Source organism: Salvelinus namaycush, chromosome 2 (genome assembly GCF_016432855.1).
Source record: "Salvelinus namaycush isolate Seneca chromosome 2, SaNama_1.0, whole genome shotgun sequence".
Classification (NCBI taxonomy): domain Eukaryota; kingdom Metazoa; phylum Chordata; class Actinopteri; order Salmoniformes; family Salmonidae; genus Salvelinus; species Salvelinus namaycush.
The window spans coordinates 64963050-64980367 of NC_052308.1; the positions used below are offsets into that span (position 1 = coordinate 64963050).

At 44.3% G+C, this 17318-nt stretch overlaps 2 protein-coding genes across 3 annotated transcripts; both read right to left on the reverse strand.

Annotated features, from left to right (window-relative positions):
• LOC120066146 (YLP motif-containing protein 1-like) lies at nt 1–7119 on the reverse strand. 2 transcript variants are annotated; one of them, XM_039017310.1, is made up of 5 exons: nt 6869–7119; nt 2394–3274; nt 662–2360; nt 419–493; nt 1–196 (listed from the first exon to the last, which is right to left on the reverse strand). In XM_039017310.1, exons 1-4 carry the CDS (start codon nt 6929–6931, stop codon nt 437–439), a joined length of 2700 nt encoding a protein of 899 aa, XP_038873238.1. In that variant the 5' UTR covers nt 6932–7119; the 3' UTR covers nt 1–196; nt 419–436. The 2 variants fall into 2 exon arrangements, with proteins under 2 accessions (XP_038873238.1, XP_038873227.1); XM_039017299.1 differs by having other exon boundaries at nt 662–3274.
• Nucleotides 7120–9606: 2487 nt separating this feature from the next.
• Nucleotides 9607–15803, reverse strand: LOC120027443 (secernin-2-like). The gene is made up of 9 exons (XM_038972383.1): nt 15739–15803; nt 14776–14944; nt 14035–14216; nt 12563–12762; nt 11731–11946; nt 11219–11384; nt 10574–10754; nt 10124–10283; nt 9607–9949 (listed from the first exon to the last, which is right to left on the reverse strand). The coding sequence occupies exons 2-8, from the start codon at nt 14941–14943 to the stop codon at nt 10128–10130; spliced, it is 1269 nt and encodes a 422-aa protein (XP_038828311.1). The 5' UTR covers nt 14944; nt 15739–15803; the 3' UTR covers nt 9607–9949; nt 10124–10127.
• Nucleotides 15804–17318: the final 1515 nt, after the last annotated feature.

Below are 17318 nucleotides of genomic sequence, written 5' to 3' on the forward strand. Positions count from 1 at the left end.
TACACTGAAAAAAAATCTTTAATATGTAGCCTTAAAGGACGTGGCTCAAGGATAACAAATCCTTTGTTAGCATCATTACAAATCAATAAATGGATGATAGGTAAGAATGTAAGCCAACTGATGTCCATAGGGTCTGGATGGGTCAGCAGCAAGTTCTATTCTAGTGGGAGATGAGCTCATGATGCCAAGTGAAGATCTGCAGAAAAGAGGAAGAGTTGAGACGAATTATATATTATAGAAAAACAGTCATGCTTTCTTGATTTGATAAGAGAATCACTGCATAACTGACCCAAATCAAATATTCCAGGGTCATTAACTTAACAACTCAACTTTACAAATTTCACCAAAGTGGAGTAAACACGCCAGAATACGGATTCTTTGATGAAATAAATGGAGTATTTCTACTGCTTTTACTTACAACAAACTGCCTTTGAGTTTATGTTGGTGTTTGTTGCGTCGATTTCCGCTTCATCTTCAGGTTGAACTCTTCAAGCTGAGAAAGGGTATACACTCGCATGTCAATAAAAATATGACTGAATGGTGAATAACATCGTTAGTAAAAAGACACAAGCAATAATGACAAAGTGAGAACAGCATAGAAGTAAGCCAAGGTCTATCATACCAATGATAATACTGTACTTCCAGAAGTAATTACACAAACCTTCTTCTTTAGTTTCCCCTTAATCACTTCTTCAGGCATTGTTTTTTTCTCCCCTTCAACATCGCTCTCTGCCTCCGCTTCAGAGAGGGCCCTGGGATACTTTGCAGCCAACTGAGCGGCCACTTTCGCTGCAGCTCTTGCAATCAGTCCATCTCTCTTCCCTTGGAGATCTCGATATATTCTCCTCTTTCTCAGAACCTCTTTCCTGTATTTATTACACCTTTCTTCAAACGCCTGCCTGTTTCTCGTGACTCTTGACCGTCTCATGCGGCGCTTGCTGCCTTTGGGCACCACCGTCTTAACGTAATGCAGACAGCGGGGGGGTGACGGCTCCTTCAGTTGTTGGGCCTTGCTCAAGGAGATGGGGCCTGGGGTCAACACTTTCAGTGCTGGCGTCAGTACAGCCGTGCTTGTGAACTTGAGTTCGCTATCGGGCTGGGTAGATGTGACCTGGGGATTGCTAGTGGGCTGAATGTATGTAAGCTGGCGGGTGCTAGCGGGCTTGGTAGATGTGACCTGGGGGTTGCTAGTGGGCTGAATGTATGCAAGCTGCCGGGTCCCACCAGGCTGGATAGATTTGACCTGGGGGTTGCTAGCTGGCTGAATGTATGTAAGCTGGCGGGTGCTAGCGGGCTTGCTGTTTGGGAGTTGGAGGTTCATGAGCTGGAGCAGGTTGCCAGTGGACTTGGTGTTTAGCTGCTGGAGGGTGCCAGTGGGCTGGTTGTATGGGAGTGGGATATATGCTAACTGGTGGTTACTGGCAGGCTGAGCAGATGAGAGCTGGAGGTTTCTAGAAGCCTGTGTGTATGCGTATGTCTGGCTTAAGGCTGCTGTGCTATTAGAGTAATGTGGTGGGGCGCTGAGGTAGGGTGGATACCCAGGGGGGGGGTATGGGAAGGGAGGCATGGTACCAGGGGGCATGGTAAAAGGGGGCATAATACCAGGAGGCATGGTACCAGGGGGCCTAATACCAGGGGGCATGGTACCAGGGGGCCTAATACCAGGGGGCATGGTACCAGGGGGCCTAATACCAGGGGGCATGGTACCAGGGGGCCTAATACCAGGGGGCATAAAGCTAGGGGGCATAAGCCCAGGGGGCATAAAGCTAGGGGGCATAAGCCCAGGGGGCATAAGGCCAGGGGGATAACCCCAACCTGGAGGGAAGGCATTGGCGTAGGGTCTGCTGGTATACAGAGAGAACTGGGTGGTGGAGAAGGTTGCCATCATAGATGCATTAGAAGGGTGAGAAGGGTCCTTGGAGTATGTGTTGAGCTCAGCAGAGCTTTCCTTGGACTTGTCCCTATACCAATCCATGTCGCTTTCTTCGTCCCAGTCGCCATCTCTGTCACAGTCCCTGGTACTACAGCGCCTGTTCCTGTCCCTGTTACTGGAGCGCCTATCCCTCTCTCTATCCCTGTTACTAGAGCGTCTGTCCCTGTCTCTGTCGCTGCTACTAGAGCGCCTGTCCCTGCTACTAGAGCGCCTGTCCCTGGTACTAGAGCGCCTGTCCCTGGTACTAGAGCGCCTGTCCCTGGTACTAGAGCGCCTGTCCCCGTCTCTGTCCCTGGCACTAGAGCGCCTGTCCCTGGCACTAGAGCGCCTGTCCCTGTCTCTGTCCCTGGCACTAGAGCGCCTGTCCTCGTCTCTGTCCCTGGCACTAGAGCGCCTGTCCTCGTCTCTGTCCCTGGCACTAGAGCGCCTGTCCTCGTCTCTGTCCCTGGCACTAGAGCGCCTGCCCCTGGTACCAGAGTGCCTGTCCCTCTCGCTGTCCCTGGTATCAGAGTGCCTATCTCTCTCGCTGTCCCTGGTATCAGAGTGCCTATCTCTCTCGCTGTCCCTGGTGCTAGAGCGCCTGTCCCTGTTGCTGTCCCTGGTACCAGAGTGTCTGGAACCAGAGTGTCTGTCCCTGGTACTGTCCCTGGTACCAGAGTGTCTGTCCCTGTCCCTGGTACTAGAGCGCCTGTCCCTGGGACCAGAGTGCCTGTCTCTGGTATTAGAGCGCCTGTCCCTATCTCTCTCAGATTTGTCCCCGTCTCTCTCTCGGTCTCGCTCCGAACTGGCCCAGTCTCTCTCTTGGTCTCTTTCTCCGTTTCTCTTAGATCCGTCCCTCTCCGTGTCCTCGTCTCGTTCTCTGTCCCAGTCTCTAGTTCTAGAGTGCCTGTCTGATGTCAAGGGACTCCTCTCCTGGTCTCTCTTCATCCCGTACAGCCTCTCCTTGGTCCGGTCTGACAGTCGGCCCAACTCCTCCACCCCCAGGTCTAGCCCGATGGACTCCAGCAGGCTCTGGAGCTGGCCGTGTGGGAGATCCGGCCTCCTTTCTCCACGAATGTGTGAGTGACTGTGGTCCTGTGGCAGAGCTCTACTGTGGGGCCCCGAGCAATCCTGAGAGCTCTGAGCTGGGGCCCCCTTATACTCACTCCTGTAGGTAGTCTTGGGATGGCCCTCCTGCATAGGGGGTAACTCATTCACGTTGTTGACAATCTTTGAGAGCTTGGTGATGTCCACCCCTTTGTTGAGGACATTGAGGAAGCGCTGGAAGCCTGTGGCTGCTGTGTCCTGCTCCTGTGTCCTGAATGAGTAAATGGTGGATTCGTGTTGTTTATCCTCAGGGTCCTAACAGGAGACATGAGAGAATATCAATGGATAACCATCCACTAAGACAGCTGCTTGCTCTATACCTTAAAAATTGATGAAGGTTGACAAGATTCATACCAGTTATATGGTCAAGTGCTGCAAAGACAGACATAGGCAAAGTACAGTTGGCCCAGAACAGAGTAGCATGTCTGGCCCTTAAATGTACACGGAGGGCTAACATCCACAACAGTATGTCAGTCTCTCCTGGCTCAAAGTAGTCCATCTATTTTCTCTAGTTTAATCATCATTTTGACAGTAACACTCAAAAACGTAATTCATATTAACGTTTTTAATTTCCATATGTAAGCTAAGTGTTTGTTTCTTGGGCTTTAGGAATGTGAACGAAAAAGTGCCTCAGGCCTTGAAGAAAATGTAAAAAAACAATCACTGATTGAGGGGATATCGGTGAACAAATGCCGTGGTCAAGGCTACGACGGCGCCAGTGTAATGAGTGGAGCTTACTCGTGTGTTCAAATGCGCATATCAGACCGAGAACCTAATGCTTCGAAGTTAGTTCTTTATGAATTTTAGTTTAGAAAACGATCTCTCCGCAGAAGCGACTGTTACAGGATTGTAAAAACAGCTTGATTGCCATAGCAACATCCGGGAAACTGGTCAGAAGTGAGTTGTGCTTCAAATACAGCAGTTCCGCAACACCTTTAATTGTGCCTCTCATTCTCCTTAATTGCCGGCTTCAACACGTTACGGAAAGAAATTAACATATAGGAAGCTCTAGGGACAGGTCGTCTGGATACTGGACAGACAATACATTTGCAGATGCAAACACAGATTATCATATATGGCGGACAACCGTTCTTGAGGCTTGAACAAAAAAAGCGGTTTGCGATTTCGTTCATACTGGTGAACCGGTGTTTGAGTTGTGTGGTTGCAAATATGAACAGTCCCTTATCTCAGGTATATCTTGGCATGTATTATTCAAGAATACGTTTACATTTTGTGCAGCGCAATGGACATAGGCCTATAATGCACCATGTCTCAGGAAAGACTGTCTGGGTTGGCAATACTCCTTTTAGAAAACAGTCGGGCCGCAACCTGGATCTACAGGCCGCGGTGAAAAGATTTACACACCAAAAAAAATGAGGACTTCAGGAGACTCTCTCAAGTTAGATTTCATTTACCTTGAATATTGCAGCCCATTTGTGTAGGCTATTAGCCAGTCAAAACCCGAGTTCAACAATAAATAGTGGCTGATTTTACCCTCAAGCCAAGTACTTTTTTCCAGTTTTTATTTTATTTTAACTAGACAAGTCAGTTAAGAACAAAATCTTATTTACAATGACGGCCTACCCCTCTCCTAACCTGGACAACGCTGGGCCAATTGTGCGCCACCCTATGGGACTCCCGATCACTGCCGGTTGTGATACAGCCCGAGATCAAACCAGGATCTGTTGTTTCGCCTCTAGCACTGAGATGCAGTGCCTTAGACCACTGCGCCACTCGGGAGAAAACTTGTTAGGCTATTTGATGTGTAATTTTGATAAAAGGCAGCTAAATACAGTACATAGCTATAGAATGTACACTGAAATAATGAAACAATCCCTAGTAAACTAGTATTTTGAGGGTGGACTGACTATTAGTTGGCATTAATAGACTGGTTTTACTCACAACAACTTTCTATCCAAGCTAGGAGCTAGCACGAGGACGGCTCATGTCATGCAGCCTATACAGGACAGTTGTATATTATAAACAATCCATTGGTAGCTGATTAGTATGCTGTTGCGCACAAACATTATTTTACCATCTGCAATGTTTGAGTTTCCAACTTTAATTACTGAACAAGTAATTACATTATTGCCACCTGTCAGCAGTCTAAAAATGGCAGCATTGCGACAACATGTATAGCTTCGTGAAATGTTAGGCCTAACATGAGAAAATGACTACCAAATAGGCCTACCAATAAACATTTATCCATTTGCCACAGCAAAGCTATAGATGCCCTCGCAATTTCAGCACCATGGACAGCCATCGGTTTATTTTACACCGGTGGTATGACGTTTTATTTTTGTGTTCCCCGGGGAGAGTAGCTGCTGCCTTGACAACAGCTAACGGGGCGCCTAATAAAATAAAATACTAAACGGGGGTTTGTAGCTATAGAATGTAGACTGAATAATGAAACAATCCCTAGTAAACTAGTGTTTTGAAGGGGAACTGACTGTATTAGTTGGCATTAATAGACTGGTATTACAACAACTTTCTATCCAAGCTAGGAGAGAGCACTAGGACGGTTCATGTCATGCAGGTTCAGGTAGCCTATACAGGACAGTTGTATATTATAAAAATAAAAAAAATTGGTAGCTGATTAGTATGCTGTTGCATAAAAACATTATTTTACAATCTGTAATGTTTGAATTTCCAACTTTAATTACATTATTGCCACCAGTCAGCAGTCTAAAAATGGCAGCATTGCGACAATATGTATAGCTTCGTGAAATGTTAGGCTTAATATGAGAAAATGACTACCAAATAGGCCTACCAATAAACATGTATCCATTAGCCGAAGCAAAGCTATAGATGCCCTCGCAATTTCAGCACCATGGACAGCCATCAGTTTATTTTAAGGGGGGGTTGGGGGGGGGGGTCAAAGAAACTGTGTTACACCGGTGGTATTGAAAGTACCAAACTATCTGTTCAATAAGTTAACACACAGCTCAGACACCCATACATATCCCACAAGACATGCTAGTATGCTACCAGGGTTCTCTTCACAGTCCCCAGGTCCAGAACAGAGGCTAGGAAACACAGTACTATATATAGCCATGACTACATGGAACTCTCTCCCAAAATGTAATGTAGTAGTGGAGCAATGTACATTTGTATGTACAATTGTGATGTAGTGGTGCGAATGTGGATTTGTATGATGCACAATGTTTTGCATGACGTGATGTTTTATTTCTGCGTTCCCCAGGAAGAGTAGCTGCTGCCTTGACAACAGCTAACGGGGCGCCTAATAAAATAAAATACTAACCTTGGGTTTGTAGTAGTAGATGTAGAAAATAGTAAGTGAGAGAGTTAGCTGTGTGTGAGTTTTGTGTGTCGGGAAATACATGGAGGAAACTCATACCTACACTCTGTTCTCTGTTCTGTATGTCGACTGCCAGCGCATGGAACAGAAGAATCCACTTGGCAAACCACACTATTTTCCAAACTTGCAAAATGTACAATATATGCATCTTCAAAATAAAACCTGAAGTTTGGTAATTGAGAGAATTGGCAAGGAATGCTTGGATGTGGATGTGCATGCGGTAGGTCAGACAGAGTTTAGTTGGTTGTCATACCCGTTACATTGAATTAAACTTGTAAAAACATTATATTTAAAAAAAAAAATCCAGTCCACATATTTTAGAAGCAGATCAGAGTTTCCTAGCAACTAGCTAGTTTACGTCAGATTAGCTAACGTTAGCTAATGTCATTTTCAGAGCAGGCTGGCTATGTAAACATAAGTACGCCAGTCAGGATGGACCGGCAAATGAATTAAATCACCAAATGTAAATAGTCACATTGCAAATACTTCTGGAAATGCATGTGCAAGAACTGACAAAAATTATGATTTACCTTCTCGTTTTTCCTCCTGGTAGCATCTCGCAGGTCTTCATCATATGTTGTGTGTCGTCTCATTCTGGATTTTGAGGGTTAAAAAAATTTGAGCGCCCTGCAACTGAGCTCTTTGACTTGAAAACAGAGCTCTTTGACTTGAAAACAAAATTGTAGTATTATAGTAGAAATAAAAAGGTTTATAAACTGTGGTTTCACAGTTAGTTAGCTTTCCCAGTCATACCTCTCCAGCGGGGTTGGGAGAAAGCGGATGTTTCCGGTTTTCACGGATACAGTATTTTCAGCCTAACTTCCGTTTCCACTGAAAAACAGATGTGGAGACTCCGTAAGGTCAGAGACAAAGAGGCAAGACTTAATTTTACTCCGCCCAAAATCTGGCAATGACAATAAGCCCAGGAAGTGAGGAATTTTTGTATTGAGGTCAATGAGAGCGTGTCGAATTTGGTCAACAAAAAATGTTATTCTAATTTGCTACTTCAGGCCTATTTGATCGATTAGAAGTTCCGTAATGGCTAGATGTATGCGAATGCACCAATATAAGTGGATGCACGTGGCATTTCGGCAATTAAAAACAGAAAGATTTTATATCAGAGTTGTGCCATAGAGATAGATAGAGGACACATCATGGATATAACCTGTTTTAGCATGGACATTGAAATTGAGGGCTTCCACTATTTTAAAGTAGTCAACTGGGTGGGTATTCTAATGAGTTGGAAGAAATCAGACAACGAAAAATAAAATTTGCCAAAACAAAAATAGCACAGATAAAGAAATGAGTCTTCTATCAATCTCTATGGGTGTTGTTCAAACGCGTATCTGCCCTCTCATTGGCTGAATGGTCCCACCTGATCTCGCCGCCTCAAACCTGTCTTCAATCTTTGAGGACATGTGTTTCCATTGTTAGAGCGATCACTTAAAGATCTTGTCAATATAATAGACAATCTTTGGTTAGGTGACTTCTGAAGCTGTGAGCTAGGATATTTTATAGGATTGGAAGTGCAACACTTCCACCAACAGCACGGAGTTAGAATTTCCCAAACTTGAACAAAACTGTACATTTATTGAATTCTTTACTTAACACGTCAGTACATACTGAATTACTGAATTGAATACCGCAAGTGTTTGTTTTAAACGACAGTGTTAATAAATACAGGACACATCAGCAGACAGAGCTAAAATCTTATTAGTTAATTCTCATGGGGCAGTCAGTCAACTAACCCCCATTCACTTGTAACAATGAATAGCACATTTTACAAATAGTGTACTTACAGTAGGTGTTTTAATGTGAAACAGATCTACACATAGTCACATACATACAGTACCAGTAAAGTTTGGAACACCTACTCATTCAAGGGTTTTTCTTTATTTTCACTATTTTCCACATTGTAGAATAATAGTGAAGACATCAAAACTATGAAATAACACATATGGAATCATGTAGTTACCAAAAAAAGTGTTAAACAAATCTCAATATATTTTATATTTGAGATTCTTCAAAGTAGCCACCCTTTGCCTTGATGACAGCTTTGCACACTCTTGGCATTCTCTCAACCAGCTTCATGAGGTAGTCACCTGGAATGTATTTCAATTAACAGGTGTGCCTTGTTAAATGTTAACTTATAGAATTTATTTCCTTCTTAATGCATTTGAGCCAATCGGTTGTGTTGTGACAAAGTAGGGGTGGTATACAGAAGATAGCCCCATTTGGTAAAAGACCCAAGTCCATATTATGGCAAGAACAGCTCAAATAAGCAAAGAGAAAATGACAGTCCATCATTACTGGTCAGTCCACCCAGAAACATTTCAAGAACTTTGAAAGTTTCTTCAAGTGCAGTCTCAAAAACCTTCAAGCGCTATGATGCAACTGGCTCTCATGAGGACCGCCACAGGAAAGGAAGACCCACAGTTACCTCTGCTGCAGAGGATAAGTTCATTAGAGTTAATTGCACCTCGGATTGCAGACCAAATAAAAGCTTCAGAGTTCAAGTAAGACACATCTCAACATCGCCTGTTCAGAGGAGACTGCGTGAATCAGGCCTTCATGGTCAAATTGCTGCAAAGAAACCGGTGGAAATCTGTCATTTGGTCTAATGAGTCCAAATGTGAGATTTTTGGTTCCACCCGCTGTGTCTTTGTGAGAAGCAGAGTAGGTGAACGGATGATCTCCGCATGTGTGGTTCTCACCGTGTAGCATGGAGGAGGTGGTGTGATGGTGTGGGGGTTCTTTGCTGGTGACACTGTCAGTGATTTATTTAGAATTGAAGGCACACTTAACCAGCATGGCTACCACAGCATTCTGCAGCGATACGCCATCCCATCTTGTTTGCGCTTAGTGGGACTATCATTTGTTTTTCAACAGGACAATGACCCAACACACCTCCAGGCTGTGTAAGGGCTATTTTACCAAGAAGGAGAGTGATGGAGTGCTGCATTAGATGACCTGGCCTCCACAATCACCCGACCTCAACCCAATTGAGATGGTTTGGGATGAGTTGGACTGCAGAGTGAAGGAAAAGCAGCCAACAAGGGCTCAGCATATGTGGGAACTCCTTCAAGACTGTTGGAAAAGCATTCCAGGTGAAGCTGGTTGAGAGAATGCCAGGAGTGTGCACAGCTGTCATCAAGGCAAAGGCTGGCTACTTTGAAGAATATCAAATATAAAATATATTTTGATTTGTTTAACACTTTGTTGGTTACTACATGATTCCATGTGTGTTATTTCATAGTTTTGACGTCTTCACTACTATTCTACAATGTAGAAAATAGTAAAATAAGAAAAACCCTTGAATGAGTAGGTGTGTCCAAACTTTTGACTGGTAATGTACACTCCTGTAGTGGTCTATCACATACTCACTAATGTGGGGCGAGCATTGCTCCCTAAAGTGATACAAATGATAATGTTGCTCCAATCCCATGGAACGTTAAGACATTTATATTCTGTGTTAATGATGGATGGAATGGCATCAGGGAGTTCGTATGCGTGAGACTGGAGGGAGCCAATCTAACAGGAGCACAGGATGTAACCGTCCCAGGGCCATCTCCTGCCGATCTGCAAGCACTAGTAATCTCCACATGAGGGCGCTGTAACAGAGAGAAATTGGAGGCAGCATTGGCGTAATGAGAAGGTCACTGTACTTCACACACACACACACACACACACACACACACACACACACACACACACACACACACACACACACACACACACACACACACACACACACACACACACACACACACACACACACACCTTACCTCCTCACTGGTAGAACTTCAGCTCCGTATCCACACAGTCAAAGAACAGGTCCCCCAGTTCCTCATCTGCTGGTATTTCTCCACTGAGCAGGGCTGATATGTCCGTCAGACACTGGCCCTCCAACATCCTCAATGTCTCCGTCAGAGCATTCCCTGCGTCCTGAGGGACAGAAACACACACAGACACACGCAAAAATACACACATGAATGCCCCCCCACACACAAGCACGTGCACGTGCACAAGCAGAGAAGACCTGACAAACAGCAATTTGTGAAGTTTATAGGGAATTATAAAAAGTTCAAAGTCGGTGATGTACGTAACACAATATCCATCAATCCATACCCACACTCATCAATGTAAAAAAAAAAGATATATTTAAAAAAATACTCTATGAAAGTGTAGCCTATTACATTCAACCCATATTTCATTCTAACCCCTTCTACACGTACCGGGTTGGTCTCCATAGTCTGCAGGGCCCCCTCATGGGCCTTGTACAGGTCGTGCCTGCGGTCCACTTGGCTCTGGAAGCGCGGCTGCTTCCTGACCGGGTCGTCTGGGCCGTACTGTGGGGAGATCACCCTCGACACTGGGGTCACAGACTCAGAGAAGATAAAAGGCTTGAAAACAGACCTGGCAGGACAGAGGACAATCCCGTAGGAGGAGGAGGGGAGGGGGTAAGGACCAAATGAAACACACAGACACGGAGAAACTCCTATCAAGAAGCAGTTTTGCCAAAGGGGGAAATGATGAAGATGAAAAAGAGCGATACAGAGATAAATGGCAAAGAGCGTATCTGAGTCTGAATCTTAAGAAGCACTTCTAGATAGCCTGAGGGGTTCCTGGGCCTGGTTCCAAACCAATCCCTTGCCACTTCTCCTACACCCTTGTTGAGTCCCTCTTGCCAATCTGAAAGAACTGAAAAGGTATCAGCAAAATAGTAACATTACCACATAGCTCTCTGGTAAGCTAGGAGGAGTTTCCTAAACATTTCTCACACACTTATCCAGCTCATTTAGATTAAACACAAGGAGTAGACAACAATGGGGTTCGGGTCAGAGTGATTAGTTAGGGACCAGGCCGGTGAGGTGACGCACCTGGAGGGGTCGGGGGTGGCAGTGAGGAAGTGGATGCACGGCAGGCTGGGGTCGCGGGGCAGGATGGACACCATGCTGCCAGTGGTGCGGAACCCCCCAGAGTCCATGCAGATCCCACTGGGCTTGTCCCTCAGGATGGACATCATCACCTCGGCCGTCACAGAACCTGGGGAACCCAGAAAATGTATCGGCTGAGTAGGTTATTAGTCATCTATTTTTATGGGAAAGCCGACCGGAGAGGAAATGGCAGGAGACATTAAATGGCAAGAGACTGGAAATGGCAGGAGACAGGAAATTACAAAGCTAGTTACATGTAACGTACTTTCTATGGTAAGAGGGGATACCAGGCCTTTATTACATGTAATAAAAATAGCTGTATAAGCAATACGGCAACCAAACCACCCATGTATAGTGTTGTTAATAGAGTCTGCTTTAACATCATTTAGGGAGTTTTTACAGTTATAAGAAATTGAATTAGATTAGAATAGAATAGAAAGAATAGTCTCCCTCACCATCATGCTGTTGGAGGAGCTGTGTGCCCCCACTGTAGCGCTTCTTGGCCAGTTCCATCCTGGCGGGGGGCTTTTCAGACTTGAACACCTCGTTGAAGCAGAACTCTCCCTCGCCGCTCCACCAACCCTGGGCCTGGGCCACACTCCGCAGCTCTGGGTGCTCAGCCGAGATATCCGTCCCGATGGTCAGCGCATTGGAGATGTTCTTCACCCCCTCTGTGGGAAGCAAAGACAGGTGGGGGGTGCATGGTTGTATGCTGCTGGTAGAAGTTGCTCAGATATGCACAGACATACACAGCTTACCCTCCCACTATCCTAACCATTAAGGGTAAAACCACAAAAATAATCTCCTGTGGGCAGATTTTGCTTGTAGACTGAAGAATCTGCAGAGACTGAATGGGATGTATGAGATAAGGAGCAGCATTAGTTCCGGTTTTGCGGTTTTCGTCACTGGTTATTTGCACATATCATGATTGGGTGAAGGCAGTGCTAAAACTGCTTTGGTTCTAGGGGGGGGGGGGGGGGGGGGGGGGGCTTTGGCTGAGAGATTTCTTTATGCGAGTGTGGAGACTTCATATTTGCCACTCTCAATTTCTAACACGGACTGTGTGAACAAAGAAATGAATCACTCAGCTGACCAAGTTACGTGAGATTTGACTTCTTAACAGAGATTACCCCAAAACTAAACTCTGATTCAAAACGTATGTCCACACTACAGCTCCAGTGATGTTAGAGCAATTTTCTCACCATGTAACTTCCTGTGCCACCCTCAGTTTCCCCCCCAAAGTCCATTCACACTACAGCTCCCACGGTGTTACAACAGTTTCCTCACCTGTGACTTTCTGTGCCACCCAGAGCTTGCCGGCAGTCTCTAGGACCCAGGCCTCGTTGCGGTCCACCAGGAGGAAGGAGTTGTGGTAGCTGAAGGGCGCCGGGTCCTCCCTGCATGGCCCCCCCTGGCCGTGCTGCTCCAGCAGACCAGTGATCACACTCACCGCCCCCCAGGCACTGTCCGCACGCTCAAGCCCCAAGCTGTCAAGCAATAGAATAGAGTAGAGTAGAGTAGAGCAGTAGAGTAGAGCAGTAGAGAGGAGTAGAGTAGAATAGAGTAAAATAGAGTAGAGTAGAATAGAGTAGAATACCGGTAGAATAGAACAGTGTTTCCCAACCCTGGTCCTCGAGTACCCCCAACAGTACACATGTTTTGTTGTAGCTCTTGACAAACACACCTCATTCGCTCATTGAGGGCTTGATGATTAGTTGACAAGTTGAATCAGGTGTGCTTGTCCAGGGTTACAATAAAAATGTGTACTGTTGGTGGTACTCGAGGACCAGGGTTGGGAAACTGGAATAGAATAGTGGTAGAATAGAATAGATCATGAGTAGAATAGAATCAAATAGTACATTCTGTCTTATATTATTCCACGGACACCACACATACACGCAGCTGCGAGGCTGGTAGCAGCATAGGGTCAGCCACAGAGCAGCATAGGGTCAGCCACAGAGCAGCATGGGGTCAGCCACAGAGCAGCATGGGGTCAGCCACAGAGCAGCAACCCCTGGAGTAGGTTAGTCCTGCTGCTGCTATATCACTGCAGTCAGTGGTACAACAGGACCAACCTGCGGCTGCCATTGCCAACTGCTAACTGTTAAAATGATTTGTTCAGCGTTACACTTCAATACGCTCCATGGTGCGTGCGGGTTATAAAATCCTTTAAATGTTATGCTTATGACAATGTAAAGGCAGCTTTATGACATAAGTGAAAACACACTTGGGCCAGATTCAATCAAAACTCCTATAGAAATGTTTCGGCAGTAGGGCCTATCTTTGTTTACACGACTAGTCCCTACGCACACATGTATTAAGTATTAAGTATTAACCTGTGATGAAGGGAGTCTACCTAGTACATTTACAGTAGCCCATCTGCTACTGCATAGCCCTGTATTGCTTTTCTGTCTACGGGCTGACTAAGTATATCTACTTTTCAACAAATTTACCAATTACATCAATGCATTGATTATTCACACCAAACTTTGAGTGATGTGATTCTGAAGTTAGTAAATTGATTCTCAAAGGGTAGTTCTACCCTATCATTCCTGGTCCTGGGATCCAATGTTCTCTGAAATAGCCCGGCAAGTCAGACCGCTCGGTCAGGAACCTGGAACCTGACCAAACAGCCAGCCAGCCCAGCCAGCTCGTCTCTCTATCTTTCGGATCAGGAGGTGATTCTGAAGTTAGGATTCACTTGGCCCCCAAAACAACACTACTGTTTGGTATGCTGGCCTACGGTTAGCCGGGCTTACCGGACCAGGTCCATTCCTAGCAGGGCTTCCCCTGGATCGATAGCTTCGCGGGTCCACACAGCCTCGTTCCCGATGCAGACCCCCTTGTCGTTTGCCCCCATCTCGGCCCCCCACAGCCAGGAAGGCCGGCTGAGGACCACAGCATGGGTGTGTTCTGCTTGGGGGATCTGAATGTACGTGCACTGCAGGAGGAGAGATGGAGACTTACATTGTTGTTCAATTCTCTTTTTTTTAAATTGTAACATCAAATCTACTGGCAAACCATACCAACACATACTCAGCCAATACCTTAAGCCTGTCGTATAAACCGTTGATAACATAAAGGCGTGAAAATACATATAAATGATAGTCTATCATTCAAACTTTAAACTTTGAGAATAGAAAATTAGAAAATGTTGATTGTGTATACCTAGGTGGGGTATTTTAGAGGTTTGATAACCCTTCTCCGTTATATTGCCCAGACTGACTGCTCACCAGTGAAAACAACTCTAATCCAATTAGTGATGTTGGTCACAGAGCAAAACACCTGTTGTGACCATTTTTAACATAACTCTGACTACAGGCCTACATACAATGTTCAGAGGGCAGATGGATTTGAGTTCTTTAACCATGCTTCATCCAGGTTTAATCTCATTGAGATCAAATCTCTTTTTCAAGAGAGCCCCGATCCAAGATGGCAGCAGGCTTGTAATTTGCAGCAGGGTCAAGCTATGGGGAGAAGTGAAGCTAGGCCTAGCTTACCTCCAGCATGGTCCCAGATGGGTGACTGGTTGCTGGGTAGTAAAGAACCTCCTGGACCTCATCTCTAGGACGGTCTGAGTTCTTCCCAAAAATCACGTGATCATCTTGCGAGCCGGGAGGCAAGGACACAAAGCAGTCACACGAGAGGGGTGGCTCAGGCTCTGCCATTCTGCATGAACAAGAGGACAAACAAACACCATAAATATATTACCAGGAAATAAACTGCTATCATATCAGAGGCCAGGAAAAAGTCCATACATTGGTAAAATCAGGAATACTCATAGTTATGTTGGTCAATAAATTGTAGAAGCGTTTAAGCAAACTCAATAATATACACATACCGTGTACCACTGTCACTATTCACTATCAATTAGTCATGTTTTTACAGTTTTTCCATTTAATTTCCCACTCTTGACTATTGTAAATAGCCTAAGAAACCTATAGAATGGGCACACGTGACAAAAGGCATCCATCCCTGTAAAGATACAGTATCTTTAGGGAAGTCTCAGGTATAATATGTTCTTCCTGTCAACTAGTGCATTGCCCATCCGTTCTCAAACAGAGCGATAAGGACGCAGTCTTGTGCACTGCACTTCTCGGTAATCTTTACAAATCCGAATGGTCCTTGCCGTCTCCTTCTTATCAACATGGCTATTTAGTAACGCTGTCCTATTATAAAATTCGGAAACATTTTAACCAATGTGATCGAAGTCTTGTGGAGACATTATATACTAAAATGGGCATTAGTCAAACGTTTATTTAAAATAGGGCCTATATAAACGGTAACGTTAGCGATGTGCCCTTGCTGTCCCTTCCCGGTTTCAGGAGATATCACGCTAAAATGCACAAATAAACGACTGTCATTTCCCTCCAATCCAAGGGTTGGCTGTCATTATAATCTGTTGAGCAATAGGGCTACTGTAGCTACTGATATGTTGCAAATTCCTACAGGAAAATTGTTACCTTTTTAATCGCAAAACCAGACGCGGTAGCAAAGAGACGACAGATTGTAGTGGAGCTACCGTACCACGTGATCGTATCCAAAGGTTGTATTTAAAGGTCTAGTCTCGTTGATTACTTGCTGCAAATACATAACAGAAAAACAAGTGTATAGCCCTTTTTAACAATTAGCCAACAAATGTTGGTGTAACAAGCGCACACATAAATTGTTCCAAATAAAGTTATTGGGAACATTTCCGCATGATTCAAGAATACATCATCACAACTTTTTAGATTTGAGTCCTCTATAATCTATTATCAAATAGATAATTGAATTGCTCAAAAAGAGCATATCCATCCCATCCATGGAATGTAGGCTACACTATAATGATTAATAACCAGTATGTTTTTATTCTCAGCGCACTAATAGGCTGGTCCCAGATCTGTTTGTGCTAACATGTCAAATCATTGGATGTGCTTGCTGAAAGCCAGAACAACTTCAAACATCCGACATACTTATTATTCTCCTTCTGTTTCCACCTGTAGCCCAAAACTGTAAAAGCAACCAACACCAAAACAACTTTAAAACGTGCAGGCTTGCTGTCTTCAGGTTGTAAGAGCAATGCCTTTTAAATACTACTTATAGCTTACCTTTCACACTACAAACACTTTAGCGTAAATCCCAATAACTTTTAATGGCATAGGTTTAAATGGAGAGGATAGGTAAAAAATGGAGCCGCTACTCCTCTAGAACCGTTAAAGTTAGAAACTCCATTCAATCTTTAAAACGTGCAGATGGTCTGGAATTGTGTGCTTGTATACAGCTTTTTGATACTATGTATACTTTTTGAACATGACTGTTTGAAATTTGCATAAAAGCTCCATAGATTTAACGCAAAATGTGGATTTGCCACTGCTCTTGAACTGTTTCAGCTACAAACACCAACCCAAAGTTGACATGTGCAGACTGACTCAACTTAGATTGCTTTTCAGAAGATTGTTTATACCACATGTACTTTTTGAACTATAATCATTTTAAACACCAACCCAATGTGGACATGTGCGGACTGAATCAACACAGTTAGTTGCGACCATTCATACTTCATAAACTATAAAGCTTGTTATATCCCATTTCATTTTAAAGGCAGAATGCAGGGTTCAACATTCTAAACTGAAATCACCACCACAAAACTTTCAGAATGTTCAAACTAAAGACCTTTCAGAGCTTAAAAACACATAATATGGCTAATGATGCTATAGTACTCACTCTATCTTACTATACTAGTCCACTATAACCCACTATAATAACTCCAAACCAACAAACCACCCCAAAATAGGTAACTATAACTAACCCATAGCCTATGAAAATCCAATTACTACCAATACTATTGCTACCATTACTATGGCTGTTGCTACCACTACCACTATACTACTATTTCACAACCATAAATACTTCAAGACTTTCAAGCACACAAATTTACTTCAGGAAATGTCATTTTCTAGTCAATAAAAGTGATCTTTCAAGTAAGATTTGAAAACGTATGTATGAAGAACTTTCAAATTTGAGAGAAATTTGAGAGTAAACTCTCAAAAGGCTTTATGTT